The sequence below is a fragment of the Laetiporus sulphureus genome, assembly GCF_001632365.1.
Source record: "Laetiporus sulphureus 93-53 unplaced genomic scaffold LAESUscaffold_35, whole genome shotgun sequence".
Classification (NCBI taxonomy): domain Eukaryota; kingdom Fungi; phylum Basidiomycota; class Agaricomycetes; order Polyporales; family Laetiporaceae; genus Laetiporus; species Laetiporus sulphureus.
In genome coordinates, this window is record NW_024468544.1 from 362,783 (window position 1) to 382,988 (window position 20,206).

Below are 20,206 nucleotides of genomic sequence, written 5' to 3' on the forward strand. Positions count from 1 at the left end.
GGCATCCCGAATTTGCTGTTGATGTTCCGAGCCATCGCCTGGAACGTGTGGTTCGGGATTCACTATCGATCTTCTGTCGTCGTTGATCCAGCTGGACCAGCCCTCCTGAACACGCTATTGTTGTGCATCAGCAAACTTCCGAGCACCAGATCCTGAAAAATAACCACGCACACCAATGCTCTGAGACGGTCAAATAGTGTGTCCTTTTTTTCCTGAAAAGCGCAATTCCTGTTCTTTACAGAGTTGTTGGAGCACACCCACTTTCAGGTTATTGAGAGCCGTATTTGAACCAGCACGTAGGATTACATGTGCCGCTTGCATTTCCTTTACTGAGGGTAGTGTTCTTGATGTGTTATAAGTGATGCCTTGAAGATCGCTTTCAACGTCCACACTCACACCCCAAATCTTCTCGATGTGAGTTCCGAATGCATTAAGGAAGAGAGCATGCATCGGATCGAGCGCAGTAGATTTAACTGGATCCCAATAAGGCAAACGAAGAAGTTCTGACCACCGAACTCCAGTACGATCATAGATTTCCAAGCGCTCCTCAATGCTGTCTGCGTTCCTCCATTGTTCAGCATGTGACCGATGCTCAGCACATGTGCGCATGGGCCAGCTATTCCAGTCCAAATTTTCTATGTTGTCAAGTCGTAGAAGACAAAATGAACAGAAGTAATGATGATTGTGCCCAGTGAAACCGCCCATCTGGCGAGCTGCAAGTATGTCGCAAACAAGAGCGGCTATAGCACACTTGCAAGTTTTACCAGTTGGATGTGAGGGGGTTGCACTGAAGCAAACACCATGAAACCATAGTTGCACGAAATCGTCTATCAAGGGTGTAAGCACTGGATTTATTTCATCCAAAGAGGGGTGTGTCGGACCGGGAATTATGCCGGCGAGGAAGAGGTTGTCGGTCTGGTAGCGCAAATCAGGTGGAAGGTTTAGACATGCAAGGTATATGGCAGCAACAGAGCCTGGAGCGCCACCTCGTCCGTGAGGTTGAAGTCCATCCATACACAAGCTAAAGATGTACCGTCCTTCACCGGTTCCAGCCTCTAGGAAGAGTTGACCATCTGGACTGCGCAGAGCTCTGACGGTTTCCGTATCGGTGATGTCTCCGCATGCATGAGGCGATCCATGCGATTGTAAGATATTTCGATCCATGATAGACTCCAACCCAGGGCGACAAAGTAATCGTCCGAGCCAGATTTTGAAATCTTGATAGATGAAACGGCGCGCGGGGAAAGCGGTCAAGGTACCCTTGAAGTTTTGTCTTATACGGAGAGGTGAGTTGCAGGGGGCACTACGAGGAGTAGGCCGTGCAGAACAGTGGTCAGGATACCTGTCGCCATGATCGAGACGATAGAGGGTGAAACAGGCAGAACAACAAACATATGATGTGGTTGCAGGAAGCACGTCTATGGCCCGCAATAAAAGGCGGACATCAGATGGTATATTGTCGACCATAATCTTCTCTTCCGGTGCTAGCGGCTGTCCATCGGAATACGCAAGCCATAGTATTGATCGGATGCTCGCTAAAACAAAGACGCAACACCTGATGGAAACATGACAGAGAAGATGTAGAGTTGCGACCAACAGGTAGCACACAATTAGGAGTGGATCTGATTGGGAAGTGAATGGCTTGAGAAACCTCTCTGGTTGATATGCCGCAAGATGGATCAGCATGCGAAAGTAACGACAATGATGAACACGTACCTGTGGAAATTACATGCACATCAGATGTAGGATCCCCTTCAGATTCGGTCGATGCCAATCTCTGTTTCTCCCATTCCAGCATCTTCCACTCCTCCACTTCTGCCAGCGCTATCTCTAAATCGCGAAGAAGCACGGAAAAATGCAGTCTGATGTGATCAACTGGATGACTTCTGTGCTGTTCGACTTGAAGATATATGGCAAGGAGCCACTCCTCGAAGTCGAGTAGAGCCGAATTTGAGGAATGATTGTATTCAATGGCGAAACAGCCCTGGTTGATCTCTCTTGGTCCGGTCTGCAGTGCTTGAAAAGCAAGTGGAATTGAAGACACTCCAGGGGTGGAAACGAAGGTGAGCGCTCCGTGGTCTGCAGCTACAGCAATCCTACAGTCCAACTCTGTTCTAACCCTGCTCAACATCTCTAGTGCATCGTCCTGAAAATTGGATAAAATGATTGGTGCACCATAAGACATTGCTGAGGGTCCTGCTCCGTGCATGCTGTCGTTTTCGTGGAGATGGTGCATACCGCTACTATAGAAGTTGGATGTACTTTTGCTTGGCAGGTCCACCGTGGACTGGGACTCGCGTCGTACAGATGCTGCATCACCTTCGGAGAGCAGCATGGAGGCTGTAGGCAGACAGATGTCTCCTTGATGGTCTGTCCTTCGGTGATCGTCTCGCTCGTTTCTTCCAACGAATTTATCCAGGACAGAGTGATCGGTGCGGGGATCGAGAGAAAACGTCTGGGCACATCGCGAGCATTGACACAGATATGTTCTCGATGGTCGGTATGTGCGAGATGTCTTCAACATACCAGCATTCCCTAGCAGCAGAAGGGGGAATTAGATATACAATCAAGTATGACTCGAAAACTGCACTCGTTGAGTCACGCATCCAAGTGCTTCCACAACGTGAGGCAGTGCACTTTTACTCATAATGAGGCCAACATGCCTTGTTACGTAGCCCACGAAAAGCATCGAAAATGTAATGCAGAGGGTACGTACCGCCATGCGTCATGACAGATTGGACGATAGGTTCTGCGGCAGCACAGGGCAGCACGCGTACATTGATGAAGCGCTAATCACTTGCTCCCCAGAAGGGCGCTGTACATTGCTTGGTGTCATTTGTGGCTCAAGGCACCTTTATTGTTATTCGGATCTTGCAGATAATCTGAACATCCCGCTTCACAACAAGGGAGAGCAAGGCATCTGCCGCCAACGGCGGCACTTCTCGAGTAGCACACATCTCACGATGTATTCAAGCCTGCATGCATGGTAGTACCTTTCCATCCCACGCTGGCACTTTTCTCAACTGCAAGGATCACTCCGAGAGCGGTTTGTAAACAGTAAGTGCAAACTTGCTGAGCCTGGCGAAAATGCTAGTCATAGTGCCGATAACATGTTCACGGAACACTTCTCGATATAACAGGTATATCTAGCTACAAAACTTGTGGAATAGACATTTGGAGGCAAGTTGACTTCGCTCAGACATATCGAGCCGTCAATTTCTGTACCTTCAGTGACCAGGAGACCTGAAGATTTGCACGGGCCTCTACCGAGTCCTCGCTCTCCTGCCCCTCACTGTGCACGTCCTGGAACATCACAAATCTGTGCTCCACCCCACTGTGCTCCTGATGGATGTGCTTTTCTAGTGTATGGAAGCTTATGGGACGAGTGCTATTGCAGCAACGCTGATAAACTGAAGGGAAGGAGGGCCATAGCAAGCGAGATCAGGCATGGAGCATGTGCCGCGAGGTATCCTTGGAGCGATAGGCACAACGGCTATAGACAGTATGAGTTCAAAAGATGGCCTTGTGCAGATTGAATCAATATGATGACTCACTTGATTTATTCATTCCGGCACATATGGTCCTACCGGTGTGCTGCGCTTCTCCCAAAAAACATTTTGATGTCCATTTTGAAGCAGGGTCGATCCATATGACAGCGATTGCTGTGAGTCTACAATCACCAAAAATTGAAGGACTGCTCAATGACGAGGTCAGAAGAGGAGATAAACACCGCACTTATGTCGGGCATATGCCCTACGATAGTCAAAGCAGCGCGCTGGGGATTAGTCACTTTGCACTTGTCTGGCAGCTTATTTAGAGTGGAGTAGCGGTAAAGATTGATATGCTACATTGGCGAAAGTTCTCAACACTTCGTTGCGAAGTCACGGAAGATCAAGACGCTCCTCCAAATCCACAAAAAATAATGTTGCAAATGGGTATGGTGCCGGCGACACATGGACCCAGGCACGCTGCCCTGAGTGGTCTAGTTCAGAGTCCGTTGCATCCATCGCATCCGCAAGAGAGTCCTGTATGTATCGTTGACGATTCCAAACAACCGACAAATGTTTTATAAACTCACGACGTTGACAGCTCCTCGACCCACGAACAGCTCGCCATCCGACGTCACCGTAACAGAGGCATGGGGAGTTGTTCGAGGAAGAAATGAAATGCGGGAAAGCCTAGGGCCTGTGCTCGTCGCTTGACGGACGTCTTTCAGAAAGCACGGAGGGTTATGCAGCTGACAGGATCATACGTCGGCATCGTGAAAGCCTTTTGCGCTTCGAGCGCTGCTGGTGCCAGTCACCAGATAGCTGTAGGACGTCGACCAATCTCTCCATCGATTAATCTTTCCATTTCTAGCACTCGATGATCGAACGTCCAAATTGTTCAAGCTGCCCGTTGATCTGCACGCTGCAAGAAACATCAAAGAAGTAAGTGCGGCATCAAAAGATGGAGCGCTGTAACGGCACCTGCTTAAGAGTCAGACTGGCCAGTTTTGCACATTGCATGGATAAAGGGCTGCCCATCGGTGGCAATGGAACGGAGCAACCAAGGGCCCCGACAGACAGCGGACTCCGTCGTGCATTTTTATACAAAAATGACAGCACTGAGTGATCACCGCTGAATGGTTACAAGGTGAGAGGGGGATCGACCAGTCTAGCAAGAACCATTACGCTACCAAGGGTTCTCACCGGTAAAAGATCTTGGATGCAACCGCGTGGCATGATACCTTGGTTCAAGAATGTTATGACACCATGGGTGCTCACTATTAAACGGTCTTCGATGCAACCGCGCGGCGCGATGACCGGGTTCAAATCAGAACTTGGAGGACTTCAGTCAGGCACAACCGGGCATGAACGAAGAATGCTCCCATGAACGCAAGCTAGAAGTAGGCTGAAAGAGCCGTCGCAGTGGGAGAACGCATGGGCCCGACGATCGCTTGTAGTTCGAAACCTCAACGAAGCGATCTTGAAAAGAGCAAAGGTGGATGAGTGGACACACCGGAGGAGAGACCTAAAGTTCAGATGTGTTCCCAACGAAGCATCTGCAAGATACACCCTATGTCACCAGCAGCTGGCTCTGTGTATGGAGGCATCAGAATCAGTTGGATGCCGTCACAGATCGCTCGCGAGCAAGAAGAGCAACGATTTTGCTCAGTTGTCGGTCGACTGTTGCTCTACATGAATTTCGCTGTCCACTTTATAACTCCTTTTCTCTCACGAGGATTGTTGGGGGACTATGTGTCGTCCGCTACAATGTTGCAATCACGCATAGCTGATGTAAAGATCTTTAACGTGCCTCCCATTACCCTATCCCTCCACCGCTATATGGAGAGTGGATGTTAGGTGGTCCTACCGACGAAAATGATTAAGGGACCTTTGAGGAAGCTCGGATGGGTGAGTCTCATAACGCCGACTGATAGCTATATAAATTTCATGACAGTAATTGTCCCTGATAATAGATTCCCAATGCTCTGAACCCCACTAAGTCGACTAGGCGACAGAGGCTCACCCTTTCCTTGATGCCTCGTACCAATGTACCTGGACGGCCGTATGTGGTCCTCATTCTCGCCGACATGGCATCTATGCATGAACGTTCAATACCTGCAATATGACACACGTGCGACCAACAGACCATCAGCGTAGTATAGAGCCCGTATCTATTTCGCATCTGGCTGGCGAATGCTGAGCAGCTTGCATTCTATGCGTTTATCCCATAGTCAAAGTACAGTTCTCGATTTCTCAGCATGCCTACTTACGAAAGAAGAGAGTACTATTGGGTGGGATCGCGTCGTGTTCGCGATCTCCGAAACCTAGCGTTGGAGGTACCTTGATCAACCGCTCGCCTCCAATTTTCATACCAATGATGCCGCTATCAATCGCTGTGAATGATTTTGTCAGCTCTGCGATGGTTATCACACACCTGAACCTGTACCAACCAGGCAGGATGAAGCCTTGTCCCAAAGTGATCTCCGCCTTCACAAACTGACAGTCGAACCATCAGTGCAACGGAGACTTTCAAACGTTCAAGACAAACCGGTGTTCCTTCCATGCTAGATTGTACTGTGACCTCGTTTGCTAGCTGAAGCCGATACCACATCGAGATTTCATCCCCTCGAGCCGCACGTAGCGCCCCTGAACCGACTTTGTGATCCTTGATCACGGCCTCATTGAATAGCGGCACGGCCGGCTGCACGTAATGCGTATGTCCTTCCGCTTGCAGATTCTTGGTGCTCGTGGCCGATCGACGAGGTGCGCCCAGCAGCGACTTCACCGGAATCGGTGAGGCTGCAATGGACGACTCTGAGCTGGAATCTCCTGTCGTTTCAGTTGAACTTGCAATGCGCTACTCCGGGTTCAGAATAGCATTTTTATCACTCGGGGCACCCGGCACTCACAGCACGCTTTGCGCCAACTACCGTAGGTGATGCCGCAAAAGGGCTGCACCCAAATTGATGCGAAATTGCCTTCCTTGGCGAAGAGCCTCTTATTGAACTTGCAGAAGGAATGGCATCCACCTCGTGATGAGCAATGGAATGCAGACTGCTCGTAGGCACAAACAGTGGCTCGACCCTAGCGCGCTTTTTACCTTGAGGCGTGCTGGAAGGCTCTGCACACGATGACCTGGTTTTGACTTTATCAGTATACGGACAGGACGTTTGAGGGAGTTTCTCACAGCTTCTCCGCTAGAGCGGGAATCAAAGATGTTCCAGTGATATTTTCTCGTGAGATTGCTGGAAGTCAGATGAGCAGAGTGCTTCATCGGATTGGACGAGCAGTGCTAGCACACCTATGTAATTTCCTGACAGGCATACAGAGCTGGTACGTTTTTGATAAGGGACGATAATAACATCTGGAGCGTGCTTTACCTCTTTCCAATGACCTCAAATGCAATATAATCATTCTCAACCAGTGTGATCTCGAGAAGGTGGTGCTCGACCTGGAAGAACTGAGACAGTGCCGTTGGAGGAGATTGCAATAAACCAATATACCTCGCGAGAAATAAGCGTAAAGAGAATCACGCGCTCAATCTTGTTCGACGAATTCAAGATAGGAGAGACCACACCGGACTGTTTGAGGGGCATCATCCAGAGCGAAGTCCGACTATGAGTGTGTGCAATGGAGGTAGCATCGTCTACGATAAGGGCGGCATTCGTGATGCGCAAGTTGACATGTTCCGGAATGAGAAAAGTGGTGCGGCCAGGTCGCAAGGTGGCACCCCTACAATTAGAGCATCAGTGATGCCTCTAGGTTCATAGAAATGCACGCAGGATCAAACCAAGACGAGATAACGTGGCCAACAGACATGATGGAGAGAAAGCGACGTCGTCGAGGGTCAGCACACGTCAGATTGACTTTTATTCCCAGGACAGAGTCATGCAGAGGCATCCGCTTATTCACCGCCTCGTATAGAAGACAATGTGCGATAGATGCCATACAGGAGAAAAAAAAGTCGATTCACTGCTCCGAAGAGAAGACAATGAGTCATCCCACAACTATCGTAGGCACGTGATCAGATCAGATCACCATAAACAGGAGAACGCCTGCAAGCAGAGCACGAAGAGGAGACTGGTCACAACGGATTAACTAATGGCGAGGCTTCCTGTGAAACTAGCCAGAGTCCATGCACGTTGGATATGTGGCGGCTCTGCGATCCCATCGTTCCAAAGGCGCCGATGTTCAAATCGCTGCCAATGAACCGTCTTTTCGAGTCGCCGGCGATGCACGTCAGTTGCAGGGTGTCCGATGTTATATCACTAGGCCAGGAGAAAGATATGCAGTATAGTGCATTGTAGCTAATGTGCCAGCAGCATGAAGAGGAACATGCGGCTTGGCAGGTGCCGAGAGGGGTGCAATCAGAGCAGATAGCTCATCGAGGAGGAATACCACATGCGCGGAACACCACTGTTGATACGACACCGAGAGCCCGTCAGTCAACAGAGATACTACGACCAAACAGCACACGTACGAGGCTCTGAGCTTCGCGAACGGGATGTGGCGATAAGTAGACCAATGCCTACAATCTGCATACGGCCGTTAGACTCCTACGGGGATGTGTTTGGGCTAGATGACTTAAAATGCAATGGGATAGACGACTCGAAATGCAATGTGCACTCATCAACCTGACTTTCGAACGTTCATGGATGCCTCAGTGCTGCTATCAAATCGTCATTTCTAGTCCGCAATAAGCTCCATGTCGGTTCTCCCCCAATCGAGGCAAATGCTTCCACTAGAGCACTCACCGACAGGCTTACGACCGACTCTTTACTTGCAGGTCAGCAATAATGCGCTAGAGGTACATCAGAGCGATTCGGCTGGCGTGATTCGGCTGGCGTAGTGCTATGAACGAAGTCGACATGATAACGAGACTTGTGCTACAGCGAATATGTCAAACGGGTGTTTGACAGGAGCTACGGTGACAGACGTCGATGGCACGCTCAATGTGGGTAGACTCGCACGGGCGGCGCGTGATTGGCCACGACATCGCTCTGAGTCCTTCCCAGGCTATTCGTGCCAAACATGGCTGGCGGTCATCATTTCCAGTGATTTCTATCGCAGAGATCGCGGACGCGTTCTCTGGTTGGGGCTACGCAATCGGCCATGAGCAAGTCGCGCGCCTGACGCCTCAATGCCTTGCTATCTTCAAGTAGGACGCCACTTAATGCGCGGTATAATGCCCGTCTTGTGTAGCGTCCCGGACACTATGTCCTCGATTACCAACATACAGAATGAGCGCAACATGGAGTTTTGGAGAATGGAGGTGGCTGACTAAGACGGTGCCCTCTTGCGGTGTCTTGCCCCGTCTGCTCCTTGAAGGTACATAGTTTCGCCCCAGGATCCTTCTCGCTCGAGCTCGCAACTCCACACAGGTCAGGACCGAGGGTAACCCTGATGATCGATGCTGTGTGCTGAAAGGGCGTGTTAATCGTGGACAACGTCTCGTTACACCGACGTGAACACGGGCACGGAGCTGACCGCTGAGGCGGAGAATGCGCAGAGAAGGCACACCAATTATTTGTGTGTGCCTCGGCATGCATTATCGTGGATGACATCATTCTTAGGTATTCTCGTCGTCGACAGCAGGCTTTCCGACCCTGATCTTGCCATTTTCTTCCAGCGAAAACTGTTACTCGACGTGTAGTGAAGCGGATGTCTAATGCTGTTCCCACCCAGAGCATGTCTCCATGCTACCGAGAATTCATGCATCCAGATGCGACGAGCGAGAGTGCCGATGAAATTTTAGATGTGAGCCTCTCTCATTCACTCTCGTTCCAGACATTCATGCTAGGTCGGTGTTGCTGTCGTAGGAAGTGTATACTCCACGACAGTCCATTCAACTATCAGCTGATAGAGGCGGAGGTGTGGTATTGCCTCGATCCCCATATCAACGAAGAGAAGCAGAAAGGGGATTGCATACGGGTAAGATGGTGTACGCACAGTGGGAAAAGGTTGTTTAACTAGGTGATCAGGCCTCGCGCTGAATACAAATGGCCAGTTTGACATGCGCTTGTTCTCTACGGTATGACTTGAACGAGTAGGATGTGAATGAGAAAGCGTAACTTATCCCCCCCACCTCGAGCAAGAACTCCGCACAGCATCGCAGCATCATCTGGCCCGACCTCGTGTAGGATGCATCAGAATGGAACGAGCCAAGCCCTTCGATGTACCTTCTTTTTTCTAGATCGCTGCGGGTCCTTCCTAAGCACCATTTGCATGGTGAGGACATTCTGCTCCATGCGACAGCGGTGATATTTCCAGGCAAGACCTCGCATTTGCGGCCCAATAGATTGCCATACAGCCAGCCTTCTGACATCCCATGATTGCATCAAAATCATTCGCACCCGTGCTATGTGGAAGCAATTCTCATGCGGTATTCTCATCTGACGGTGGGCCTTCTTCGTTGCCTTCGCAAGACTCCCGGTTATCGACAGCATGCATATGAAACTTCGCAATAATTCTGTGCATGGTAGGAACGGAGACGAAGAAGGTTCCAGGCCCGATGGAGAAGACCTCCAAAAACAGTCGAACGGATTGAGGTTCTGGACGACTGATGGCGGCACTCCGAGGCGTGTATTGTCGTCCACCTAGAGATACGTGGATGCGCTGTTGGCAAGGGATATATACATACATGATTTGTATTTTATGTCCGGAAATCAAGCATTGCTGATTCTGCACGCGCCTTCTCGTAGCCGCAGCGATCTCGTTTCCGTCATACTATCTATCTGATTGGGGTTGAAAACGCGGTCGCGGCATGTGCTCATGTGCATTCTCTCTCAATGCTATAAGGCCATCAATCTGATGGTGCCACACGGTCATTTGACTCATGATGCCGTCCAATCTCCCTGACGAGGCTGAGCTATTGGAAAGGCTAGAGGACCTCTTTCTATCTGCTGTTACCGTGCATGTCGAGCGATCGCATTCGGGCAATAAGGTTCGATTGTATCCTGAAGAGATTCGGGTGCTATTATCGGATTTCTTACGTGCAATTGCAGACCCTGAGCAAGCAGAACTAATTGATGCACTATTGGACGAAATTCTACCCATCGACATCCTGCAAGGGGCACTATATGATGCATCTTTCATGCTACATCGCTCTCTGACGAAGTGGCACTCACTGCATGGCCCTGTAAACCACTTGCTGGTGGACGCCGACACTCCAATATTTGACAATGCTCATAGAAGCCATGTCTCCAGCGACGACAGTGGCCAGGACTGCGATATTTTCATCGGAGATGCGCCCAATTTAGGTAATTGTCCACCGGATAGCATAACGATGAACACAGCTAAATGTCAACTATTTTTTCAGGTCATCATCACGTTGTTCTAAGAAGGCTTAGGGATATAGATGCCACAATTGCGTATTTGAATGCCACAGCAACCGATATACAACTAAGTATGAATGAGCGGGAAGAAGATATGGAGGCCAATCGTCAGGAGACGAAAAGGCGTCTGAAACGGATTGATAACGACCTGGTCGGTTAGCGTCTCGCGTATCTATCCCATCATTCTCACAATGCAAATGACGAAGCAGCGTCAACTATCAAAACTCAACACTGTGACCTGCGCTGTGGATGCGATAAGTGACCGAGTTGGAGAGCTCGAAAGCTCCGTTCGCTCGATACGCAAGGCCTTAAAACTATTGCAGGGTGCGTTGTCTTGGAAGATCTGCGCATAATGGTAACCGATACAGACTCACCGTAGACGGCAACACATATCACACTGTATGCAATTCTGGCTCACATACTGAAGCATGCATTGCAACTTGCATCTCTTCGCCACTATCGACTGGGTGTTCTATTAAGAACCCTTCCGTTGGCATGGCTGGACTGAGCGATGCGATTCACACTCTGAGGAACTCGGCTCAGAATGCTCGTGATACCTCCATGAGAAATTATGAACTTTTCTCTGAGGAACTTGCGGTGCGTCCTCCGATAGTCAATTCAAGACCGAAAACAATGTACAATCTTTGAGCAGAACGTTGAGGTTGTGGGCGATTCTCGACTGTTATTCGTTCCCCAATGCTTACAGCCTACGCCATACGTTCCCATGCATGATGTCAGCGTCGACGTGACTGACGAATCAATACAAACCTCGAAATGCAATTACCCCTCTCAGAAGCCGGTAAGTCACCCTTCACCATAGCGTGCGGCTACTAGTGAATAGATTCTGAGGAAGAAATATGATAAACCACAGCCGGAGGATCGCCAACATTGCCAGAATGCCCCAGTTGCTCAGCGAACTCGCAACCCAAGCAGGGTATCACCAATCGGCGCTGAGTTGTACGGAACTACACCTGCTACATCTTCCGCGAAGACTTCTTTCATAGCTGTGGTAGGTCTCTGCCATCATGAGTTGAAAACAGGCTCTGCAACAGTTGATTGTACAGACTTATCACTCATCTGTGATCGATGCATTTTGCACTATTCCAAAACGCTTGCAGATGTACTTCGTGGAAAACCTTTATCTGCCTGGTAGTAACTATGTGGGCAGCTATTGCACCCTGTATGTGCTCGGTTTCGGATGGCTTCTAACAGAGATAATTTGACACCATGGGAATTTACAGATGCGATGGAGAAAACGTGCATCGCAAACTGACTTCAGTGCTTTACATCTACTACAGGCGACTGCAAATGTCATCGATCTCAACGCTCGCATGTGCATGTGGCGCACTGCAAAGTGCATCAATGCTGCACATTGGTGCTTTCATGATAGGATCAGTCACAATTCTGTACATCTGGGATGTTATCACGATTCTCAGGTCAAGTATGACATCTGTAGCTCCCGAGGGCTTCCATACTTTGTAGCTGATGGACCACGTCTCATACGCCTCCGTGCACACGATACGTATCGAGCCATTCCATAATAAACAATGCAATGAGTATGAGGGCTCACGGCAAACAGGTCAGGTCCCGTGCTGAGTGCCAATGTGGGTGCGATTACGAGCCTCTATTGTTCCACATTCAGCGACGGGAACCAATAACATGCAGAGTCGCTGGATCGTCGAGTGCAGTGGCCCCGTGACCCTCGTGCACACAGATGATGGCAGCCTCGCGATCACTCATCGCCTTGGAGATCTTGAAGGAAACGCTGATAACGATGGGAGCATAAGGATCAGCAACGTATGTAGACGCCGAACGGGATCAGCACATGCACCTGCGCATCCTCAGCAAGCCTCTCGTCGCTCACGTGTTCACTCTGTCGTCCAAGAGATATGCCGTACCGTAACAGTTGTTCCAAAAGGTATTGGTCGATGCTTGCTTCGTTATCGTTCACCGACGGAGAAGGTGTCTCTGCCGGTGGAGGAGGCTGTGAAGCTGGTTGAATCCCTTTCATCAGTCCGACGCACGTTCCCAATAGCTTAAGAGTCACTTACCGGCCTGCATCATCAGCCATTCCTGCCTCAGCAACTGCGGAATCGTCATGCGGCATTTAGGATCCCGCTTAAGACAGCTCTGCATGTCCCCAATGATGGCTTCCGGTACGGGGACTGCTATGGGCTTTTCCGGATCAGGAGGATGAAGTAAAGACACGCTCTCGGGGAATATGATGAGATGCGAGGCGTCGAGTATGGCTTGCATCTTGTGGATCATGGACAAATGATAAAATGGTGGCTTCCCATACACCATCTGGAACAAGATGCAGCCCAGAGACCATACGTCACTGGGCCGGCCAACTTTGAGTTTGTAATTACCACTGGGGGTTTGGATGGCTTTGGGCGACATATAGTTGACGGTGCCAATCTGCGTCGACATCAGCAACCACCCGGACATGGAACAGCTGTGGGACGATTCGTACTTGGTAGTCACGATGAATGTTTGTGGTGTCGTTCGCGATGGCCTTCGCAATACTGAAGTCAATAAGCTTTAGCTGACCACGGACGAGTACAAAGTTAGCAGGCTTGAGATCTGAGTGAACAACTTTCTCTTCATGAATAATATGGACGGCTTGCAACATCTGCAATTCGGGGGTATGGTGAGCATTTAGGCACATTGAAGCAGTTATTCTCACTGACTTGTTTCCAATAATATGCTATCCACACTGGATCCAGAGGGTACCTTTGCTGTTCCTGCAATAATTTCGCCAGATCTAGTAGGCGACGTGTGAATTTGCTAGCTTCTTTCGCGAATGGCACGGACACTCACCAATCTCACCATACTCCATCACAAGCAACAGATGGCCTCTCGACCCATGAGGCCCAGGCTTGACCTCGCTATCGATGAGCCTGATGATGCGATTGTTGCCTGAGAGGCGCCTCAGAAATGATACTTCATTCATATAGCTGATCATTGTTTCTCTGTCAGTCTTCTCGAGTGCAACCCGCTTGATTGCGAAGATCTCGCTTGCCGGACTGATTACGCGGTACACGCGAGATGACCCGCCCTTGCCTATCACATCAAGGCGGGTGTATGACTTCTTATTGACCTGTACGCCAAGATCACATCAATTAATGTACGCACCAAGCCCAGCTGCACGACATACGATGATAGTATGCCATCGCGTGTCAGAGCCGGGCATAACGCTTGGCGCTGATATTGCTGCTGCTATCGAAGCTGGCTGTGCGTGTTGAGATGAAGGGAGGCTCGCAGACTCACTAACCGGCTGTGACCTCGACCCATATGCGATGTCTTGATCCCAGTCTCCCCTGTCACCATCAGCGAACGATCGACCAGCTGAAGGTGCCTCCGGTTCCAACACTGTGGCTGTCATGCTCGTCGCGAGCATGTCCGACGAAGAAGGTCCACACATTCCCATAGAGGTTCCTGGTCGCAGAGAGGCTTGTTGAAGCTGCAAATTCGATAAAGCAGACACTTCTGGCTCCGTCTTCGCTTTCACGGACGCACCGAGGCTCATAGAACGACGTGGCCTGGCATGACGTTTGTGCTGCCGCAGCCACGGATCAAGTGTACTGCTCTCCTCAGTGTCCGGGCCCTCTACGACTTTCTCGAGGTTCCTATTCAAGGAGCGCGTAGAATGGAAGGGGATGGAGGAGCGCAGCGATGGTCTTTGTGCGTTGTTGCCGTTGTTATGCTTTTCCTCCTCAACGGCTTGAGGTTCGGATCAGAGGAGAGCCTCCGCCTCCCGGAGTTCTTCTCGTTTGACATGGCATGCTCCACCCATTCTGCGTGCAGGGTCACTTCCGATAGACGGCCGCGCAAGGATTGACCGAACAGAAGACAACGCGGAGGATGCAGTTCTTTGGGGAGAGCGTGGTGCATGGACCAGAGTGCGTTCAGACGAGCTCAGCAGGCTCTCAGATTGAACGAGGGGCAACGAATCTGAACATGAGTTAAGTAGGGAACGTCTGCTACCTCCAACTCTGGGAGACTGTTTCAGAGTGGGAGGCAGATCCTGTGTGGAAGTCTTGGGGGAACCCTTGGATATCCTTTTATAATTACCTTCCGAATCCATTTTATACGAGAAAGAAACATCATAGATTGAAATATCCGACACTGCATCGGACAGCGCAGGAGACGCATCGGCATCGGCATCAACGTTCGTCGTATGCGGAGGTGTCGGGGGTGGCTCAGCGCATGAAGTGGCATCAGCGTCAACGGTCGTCGGTGGCAGAGTTGTCGGGGGTGGCTCAGTGCATGAAGGAGAGGCAAGCATCGCTAATGGCACACTTGGAAGAAACTTTTCCGAGCTTTGAAGCGAAATGGTCGCGGAGAACATGCAACTTCAAACTCGACGAGATTCTCACCTCTCGAATCAGAGTTTGATGCACCATTTTCATGGTCGAGTTTTGAGCATAGTTTTAAACATGTATCGAACCCTTGCTGTACAAAACTATCTAGTTTTCTCCAGTCTCCGTGCTCGGTGTACATGATAGCATGAATCGATTGAGAGAAACGTGTACACGCGTGAAGCTGCCTCATAGTCATCTAGACCACCATATTTGCAATGTTCATACCAGCCTTGAACCTAAAGTTCTCCTTGCGGAGTCTGATGGAAGCCAGTATATCTTGCAAAATCGCTATCTTCACCTCATATGTCTTTTCCTCCTCCTCCAATTGACGAATAGCTGTAGAGTGCTGGTTAGGATAGATGCACGTGAAGGGATTAATGGTGGTGAAATCAGCAGCTCCTACAGCTGAGTCTGCTTGGTAAACCTTTCAGTATTGGGTCGGGCGAAGGATGGGGAAGGTCTCACCATTATTGACGTGAGTTTCAACCTGCTCACAAAAGGACGCTGGCGAAACCATGCTGCAGCCCTTACGAGAGAATTTGCACTCTGTGCACTGCCTCTTCCCTTTCAGCGGGATGCAATCTAAGTTCTTCCTGTAGCACCGGGTACACTGCTGTCGCCGTCCGCCTTTGGCGTCATCGCCGGAAATGTCGGCAGCGATGACAGCGAGTGCGTCAATAACTGTGCTGTCAGACTCGAAATCCGCCGGCGCATTTCGCTCGTTGATGGTAACGAGTGCGTGCTTGGAATCGGCGACGGCGGTGGCGGCATCCTTGCTGCTAGCTACCACTGGTAGGTTGCTGTCTGATGAAGGAGCGGGCTTCGCGTCTTTGCTGGGGGAGATCACGAAAACGTCAGTGAGGTCTAATTTACCACTCAGTATGGCATCAGCGGCCTACCTGCCACTAACGTTGAAATCAGGGATGCCTAGGGCAGGCTGTGTCTTCTTGTTCATAGAAACCGCAATCACAGGGGATGACACATTCGTGACGATGGCGGACTTCGCATCGGGGGTGATACGATCCGGCAGGCCACCGGAAGGAACCGCGTCATTCTCGACCGGTGCTCTCTCATTCGTCGTGGCCTTGGGCTCCATGTCCGCCGCAGCGTTTGCCGCAGTGGCAGATGGAGGATGAATCGGACCCTGTCACGGTACGTGGTCTTCACTGAACGGAATCGGGCGTTTTTGTTTCCACGCAGTTCGAATTGTGATGGGAGTCGGAGGTAAGAGGAATATTGGTTGAGTCGACATACTTAAGTCTTTCTCGATCTTTGACTCCTCATCAGACGAACATATGTTCGCTTTAGTAGCTGGCAGCTTCTCCTGTTCATCCAACAGGTCTTTAAGAGATATGAAGTGATGCTCTTCGATGTCAGCGTTGGTGAATGCGAGATCCACGGCGTCTCTCAGTGCCTGCTCTCCGAAGCGAGTCTTCAGGTCGGGGAGGAACGTCGTGCCCCACACATACCATGCAGGGGTTGCAAGGGGTTCGACGAAGGCCCGCACATTTTCGCAGATGTTGTTGAAATCCACTCCAACCTTGTCTGCTCTGACCTCCTGAATCACCGTATCCTACATATCGCGTTAACCGAAGAATAATCAGTGTAATTGCACGCTCACTCACCATCCTGACAATGAAGCCCTGGAACCAATCAATGAGATTCTGAGCTTCATTCTCGTCAGTCGGAGCCTTAGGCATCCGCTTGTAGTGCGCTGCTAACTTGTGACGAGCTAGGAGAGCATCAGAAAGGCTGGTATACGGCGTCGCAGAGGAAATAGACATGATGGGATTGGGGTGGAGAGGAGGCGAGGAATTGTGTGTAAAGAGTATTGTTCACTTTACCACGTGTTCACTTTCCCTCGGTTGTTGTCACAGCAGACACACTGCAGGCATGAAGGCATTTATTCCCGCTGCAAATGCACTGAAAATGTGTTCTAAAGTGTGACCTATGCAACACTATGCCCTAATTAAGCAACTTTATTTCCCAAACAGGCAGTCAATTACCATTTCGTGTCATTAAGTAACGGTCGCAAATGCTTTCATGTCTGCGGTGACACGGCAGACATGAGCCAATTTACGAATATAGAAAATCGCGTGCGAATGTCGACTGATTTCTTACACACGTGACAAACATTTGCAAATATGGCACTTCAAATTGAAAGTTTTTCATTTGCAATCACAATGCTACGGAAACATATGAAGTCCCACATTCTAAAAATGGGAAGTGATATGTGCAACAATATTCGCGATTTGGATTTCGACCTGTTCGAAATTATGCTTACAATGGTTAACAATGCGATTGGATACAACATGGTGCCAAATTTAGGCTTTCATAATTTTAAATTTAGTGACATCCGGACGTCCAATGGTATTGGGCGCCTAGCCGTTCACCTAAGTCGGGCTTCAAAGCAGCCTGTCACAAGGTTTCGCATGCACACATATAAAAATATATTTATTTTGAGCTTTGCAATGTTCAGAGGAGGATTCATCGTGAGTAGCATTTAGTGACCACAATGGTCGGCACTTCAGATCATCACTGAGCCAAAATAATATGCAATTCAACACAATTCAATGCAATGCTATCGTATATTCGAAGCGAGGATCAACAAGAAGATGTATACAAAGATGTTGCTGCTAGAGATGCTGCTTAACATGGCGATCCATACTTTCAGGCTGACACAGGGGAATAACGGGCATTCTGCCGAATTGCTGGTGGAAAGACTTGCAATAGAAGGTAATTACCTTCCCTTCGTAGTCTGAGAGGTCCATCGCCAGAGCAAGCCACTGTTCCTCACTGATTTCTTCCCCTCCTGGCCAATCTCGCATGATCTCCGCCCACTTAAGTACTGCTTCCTGCCGCACATGCCAGTCTGAACTCATAAGCTTGTCGACAAGACCTGCACGCTGCCACATCAGTCAGAGTTGCTGCTTATCTGACCAAATCGTACGGATAGCCTTGTCGCGTGCATCAGCCATCCTCAACATATCATCTTTCAGATAGTGTATCAGCGCCAGCACGCGATCTGCGTTGAGCAATTTCAGCTGAAATGAGAGCAAACACAGCTCCCACGTGACTTCTGCTCGCAAGGGGAATTCTCCTGCATGCACAAGAGTGATCGACTCGTCGCCCCACAATGGCTTCATATCCTCGGTATATGGGGTGAAGCCATCCTCGAGAGTGAATCGAACAGCGATGTTAACACGTTCTGCTTGTAGTCTCTGGTGGCTTCCTCTGTCCGCACCATCTGCCTCACATCGTCTGTTCCCTAGCATATTCTCCATATGTGCGTCTAGCGGCTTAGGCAGACGCGCGATGTCATCCGGGGAGAAGTGGGTCATCACATCTGCAGGTAACAGTTGGAGAGGTGCTGTGTATGACCCTACGAGTGCAGTTCACCATCGTTGTGTGGTCATGAGCACACGACCATCAGCAGTAGGGTGTATGGCTTGCGAGATGCACCAATCTCGAAGGCGCACCCAATGATAGATCTGTTTGCTTACGACGTCATCAGAACCAGCATAGAAGAGCTGCGGCAGTGACAATGGGTACAACTGAGGCATGTTCGTCACTTGCCTGCACTCTGCGGTCAGCTCTAGATCTTCGACGATTTTGTGCCAATGCCAAGTCGGTGACGGCATCCATCCTGACACTGAGAGCCGCTGAAAGACTTGGATTGTGCGAGTGGGCGCCGATCCTGAGGGACCTGGCTTCGGAGCATGTGACTGAGCGAGGTGAGAAGCAGGGAGGTTTTGAATTTCTGGCACACCTGTCAGACACGCTGTTAGTAGTATGACCCATCGAGAGTAACGGTAATGTCTGCACCATCCCGGATGACAATTTGATGACTTGTGCCCGACTGTCGTGGTGGCGCATCTCGCTTAGACCTGGCCAGCACACTGTCCCGGGCAGTCTTTCTATACTTAGTGACATGGCTGGCTGGCTGGCTACCCTCACCTTGTCCTTCATCCTTCACTGGTGCACCTCTCAGAGGCTCTTCCTCCTTCACTGGTGCACCTCACAGAGGCTTTTCCTCCCACACTGGTCTTCTTGGTGGCTGGTCGAGCATGAACCGGTGCAGCTGCCAAGTTGGGTCATTTTGCAAGAGATCGTACATGGCGGTCTGGCTGTAAAGAGGCGCTGGCTGAGACCATCAGCCGTGCACCATTTCCAGCTCTTCGCTGAAACAGGTGCAGCAATCGATCCAGTCAGAAGCCTTGATGATCACTGTGTGGTTGGTGAGCGAGTATCCAGGCCATATGTACCACACAGGGACACTGTCACAGCGACGCTGGACAAGAGATCAAAAAGACTATAAAAGAACGGTCACGTGAAATGTGCCACCCTGATCCCCCTGATCCCTAAAGGTGGCTAAAGAGCCTAACACTCACACTCACTAGCTGTGTAGCAAGTGTCTGGAGAGATGATAAAAATATAATGGAGCTTGGAAAGCTCAGTGGTCGACTGGTAGTAGACGAGGAGAAACAATCTGAGGTTTCGTCCTCTACATGCTGGTCTTATATACACATACAGCAGGCTATCTTACCTAAGCAACCTATCTACAGGTATAAGCTAATGGCCATACATGAAACAATGGAATGTCCAGAAGTAGAACAATAAGTGAGAAGATCGATGGCTGTCGCAGCAACGTGTGTGAACATCATGCCTATCTTGGTTTTCCTTTGTTCTCTGGTGTGAACATTGTGCCTATCTGGACTTCTGGCTAAACTAATAGAAAGTGGAAGGCCGATGCATAACAATAGTCCTTGTTCTCTTTGTTCCTAAATGGGTGCCTCTATTGTATCCTGGAATAGACAGATCCGACCGTATCATCCACGGGTCTGGACCATAACATGTGATGTAGACTATCACCTGATCCCTACGCATCATGTCTGTGGCTGAGTGGCGTGGGATATTGGTGAAGCACGTGATCTGTGGCGTGAGTAAAGTCACATGGGGACTTTGTGACAAAAATCTGTGACACTATCCCCCTCTCAAGGCTCATCGTCCCGTAGAGCCA

The 20,206-nt window shown here is 49.9% G+C and overlaps 6 protein-coding genes across 6 annotated transcripts; 1 reads left to right on the forward strand and 5 right to left on the reverse strand.

Annotated features, from left to right (window-relative positions):
* Nucleotides 1-2,958: 2,958 nt before the first annotated feature.
* On the reverse strand, nt 2,959-4,337 carry LAESUDRAFT_715815 (uncharacterized protein; the record flags this gene model as incomplete). The annotated part of the gene is made up of 6 exons (XM_040907199.1): nt 2,959-3,078; nt 3,226-3,410; nt 3,555-3,670; nt 3,886-4,025; nt 4,079-4,209; nt 4,253-4,337. 6 exons carry the CDS (start codon nt 4,335-4,337, stop codon nt 2,959-2,961), a joined length of 777 nt encoding a protein of 258 aa, XP_040761846.1.
* Nucleotides 4,338-5,659: 1,322 nt separating this feature from the next.
* Nucleotides 5,660-7,307, reverse strand: LAESUDRAFT_761462 (uncharacterized protein; the record flags this gene model as incomplete). The annotated part of the gene is made up of 10 exons (XM_040912926.1): nt 5,660-5,700; nt 5,759-5,881; nt 5,939-5,984; nt 6,037-6,345; nt 6,398-6,623; nt 6,676-6,733; nt 6,790-6,818; nt 6,869-6,939; nt 6,992-7,220; nt 7,279-7,307. The coding sequence occupies 10 exons, from the start codon at nt 7,305-7,307 to the stop codon at nt 5,660-5,662; spliced, it is 1,161 nt and encodes a 386-aa protein (XP_040761847.1).
* Nucleotides 7,308-10,326: 3,019 nt separating this feature from the next.
* LAESUDRAFT_715817 (uncharacterized protein) lies at nt 10,327-12,304 on the forward strand (the record flags this gene model as incomplete). Its single annotated transcript, XM_040907200.1, has 8 exons — nt 10,327-10,747; nt 10,807-10,973; nt 11,032-11,146; nt 11,202-11,419; nt 11,475-11,621; nt 11,664-11,831; nt 11,887-12,002; nt 12,121-12,304. 8 exons carry the CDS (start codon nt 10,327-10,329, stop codon nt 12,302-12,304), a joined length of 1,536 nt encoding a protein of 511 aa, XP_040761848.1.
* Nucleotides 12,305-12,865: 561 nt separating this feature from the next.
* LAESUDRAFT_786454 (Pkinase-domain-containing protein) lies at nt 12,866-15,409 on the reverse strand (the record flags this gene model as incomplete). Its single annotated transcript, XM_040913896.1, has 5 exons — nt 12,866-13,240; nt 13,296-13,454; nt 13,513-13,586; nt 13,643-13,922; nt 15,389-15,409. The coding sequence occupies 5 exons, from the start codon at nt 15,407-15,409 to the stop codon at nt 12,866-12,868; spliced, it is 909 nt and encodes a 302-aa protein (XP_040761849.1).
* A 924-nt stretch (nt 15,410-16,333) lies between these two features.
* Nucleotides 16,334-16,970, reverse strand: LAESUDRAFT_715819 (uncharacterized protein; the record flags this gene model as incomplete). Its single annotated transcript, XM_040907201.1, has 2 exons — nt 16,334-16,759; nt 16,812-16,970. 2 exons carry the CDS (start codon nt 16,968-16,970, stop codon nt 16,334-16,336), a joined length of 585 nt encoding a protein of 194 aa, XP_040761850.1.
* An 852-nt stretch (nt 16,971-17,822) lies between these two features.
* On the reverse strand, nt 17,823-19,303 carry LAESUDRAFT_715820 (uncharacterized protein; the record flags this gene model as incomplete). Its single annotated transcript, XM_040907202.1, has 5 exons — nt 17,823-18,085; nt 18,137-18,568; nt 18,611-18,955; nt 19,012-19,073; nt 19,209-19,303. The coding sequence occupies 5 exons, from the start codon at nt 19,301-19,303 to the stop codon at nt 17,823-17,825; spliced, it is 1,197 nt and encodes a 398-aa protein (XP_040761851.1).
* Nucleotides 19,304-20,206: the final 903 nt, after the last annotated feature.